Below are 1,473 nucleotides of genomic sequence, written 5' to 3'. Positions count from 1 at the left end.
AGTGTGTGGGTGTGGGTAGCGTGGTGTGCGTGTTGGGGTGGGGTGGGGGGGGGACAGTGTGTTGTTTGTCGGCGGTCAACAGGGAGGGGCGCGGAACGCGCGGGGCGGGGGTGGGATGCGTGGGGCACCTGCCTGGCGGGTGCAACGTGCCCGCCGGCAGGCTGGCTGGCAGGGGGGGAGGCGCTGCCACATGCGGCGCTGACACCTGCCTCTTCCCCGCCCGCCCCTGCCGCGCCGCCCTGAAATGCATCCCTCCGCCTCCCGCCTGCCCTCGCCTGGACCACCTGCGCCCCTCCCGCAGGTGCCCCCCCTGTTTGAAGCCGAGGCCACCAAAGAGCGGCTGAAGCGGCTGCAGCCGCAGGCGCCACTCACAATCCACCTCCGCCAGGAGATCGACAGGTGTGTGTGTGGGGGGGGCGGTCTGGGGTGGCTACATCTGTCGATTCACGAAGTGGAGGCGTGCCGGGCTGTTTGTTTGGCATGGCCCCACGTGCATGCTGCTGCCGGGCCCTGCTCCGCACCCCATGCCCACCCCCACGCCGCCTCCCACGCGTGCGCACTCTCTCCCTGCCACCTCCCTTGTTTACTCCTCCCTGCTTCCTTCCCTTGCTTCCTCCCCCTGCTTCCTTCCCCGCTTTCTTACCCACCCCCCCAGGCTCAACCTGGTGCTGGCCCTGGTGGCCTCCACCCTGCAAGACCTGCGCCTGGCCATCGCCGGCACCATCGCGCTGTCGGACGAGCTGGCGGAGGCTCTGGACGCGCTGTTCAACGCCCGGGTGGGTGCGATACCGTGAGGTACCGTTGTGATGTGGTGTGGTGTGGTGCCGTGGCGCATGCACGCGACACCGGCACATGTGCTCCAACGCACGTGCAGCGCGGTGTGCCGGGGAAAGCGCTGGCTGCCGCACGGTGCTCGCTGCCAGGCGCTGAGCTGAACTATACCACAACCCACCCCAACCCAGCACGCACACATACACCAGCGCGCGCGCGCGCGCGCACACACATACACACACACACACACACACACAAACCGCAGGTGCCCCGCCGCTGGGCCCGCATCTCGTGGGAGGCCTCCGGCAGCGGCGGCTGGTTTGCGGGCCTGCTGGCGCGGCACGACCAGCTGCACCGCTGGCTGGCGGGGGGGCGCCCCCGCAGCTTCTGGATGAGCGGCTTCTTCAACCCGCAGGGATTCATCACTGCTGGTGGGTGGGTGTGGTGGGCCTGTTGTGGTGGTGTTAGTGGGATGGCGGGGCTGCCCGTCCTGGTGGCTTGTCCTGGTGTTGGCCGTGTGTCCTGCGCCTGGCGGCGGCGGCGCGGCGCTGGCTGGCACCAACGGGGCTGGGCCCGGAGGCCTCAGGTGGAGCAGCTGCAACAGCAGCAGCAGCAGCAGCTCGCCACTTGGCTGCCCTGCCTGCCCCACGCTCCACACACGCGCCGCTCACCCACACCCACACCACCACGTCCGCACCCCTC

At 69.8% G+C, this 1,473-nt stretch overlaps 1 protein-coding gene across 1 annotated transcript in view; it reads left to right on the top strand.

The window, feature by feature from the left end:
* The window catches only part of CHLNCDRAFT_59252 (hypothetical protein), a gene marked incomplete at its 5' end in the record, with an annotated part of 51,016 nt that overhangs the window by 48,844 nt on the left and 699 nt on the right, over positions 1-1,473 (top strand). Inside the window, 3 exons of the mRNA XM_005843461.1 lie at positions 302-399; positions 656-776; positions 1,037-1,202. Coding sequence (XP_005843523.1) covers positions 302-399; positions 656-776; positions 1,037-1,202 — 385 coding nt within the window. The remainder of the gene's footprint in view (positions 1-301; positions 400-655; positions 777-1,036; positions 1,203-1,473) is intronic.

This window comes from Chlorella variabilis (genome assembly GCF_000147415.1).
Source record: "Chlorella variabilis unplaced genomic scaffold CHLNCscaffold_30, whole genome shotgun sequence".
In the NCBI taxonomy this organism is placed as follows: Eukaryota; Viridiplantae; Chlorophyta; class Trebouxiophyceae; order Chlorellales; family Chlorellaceae; genus Chlorella; species Chlorella variabilis.
Note: the sequence above shows the minus strand (reverse complement) of the source record. Positions and strands in the feature narration are given on the sequence as shown.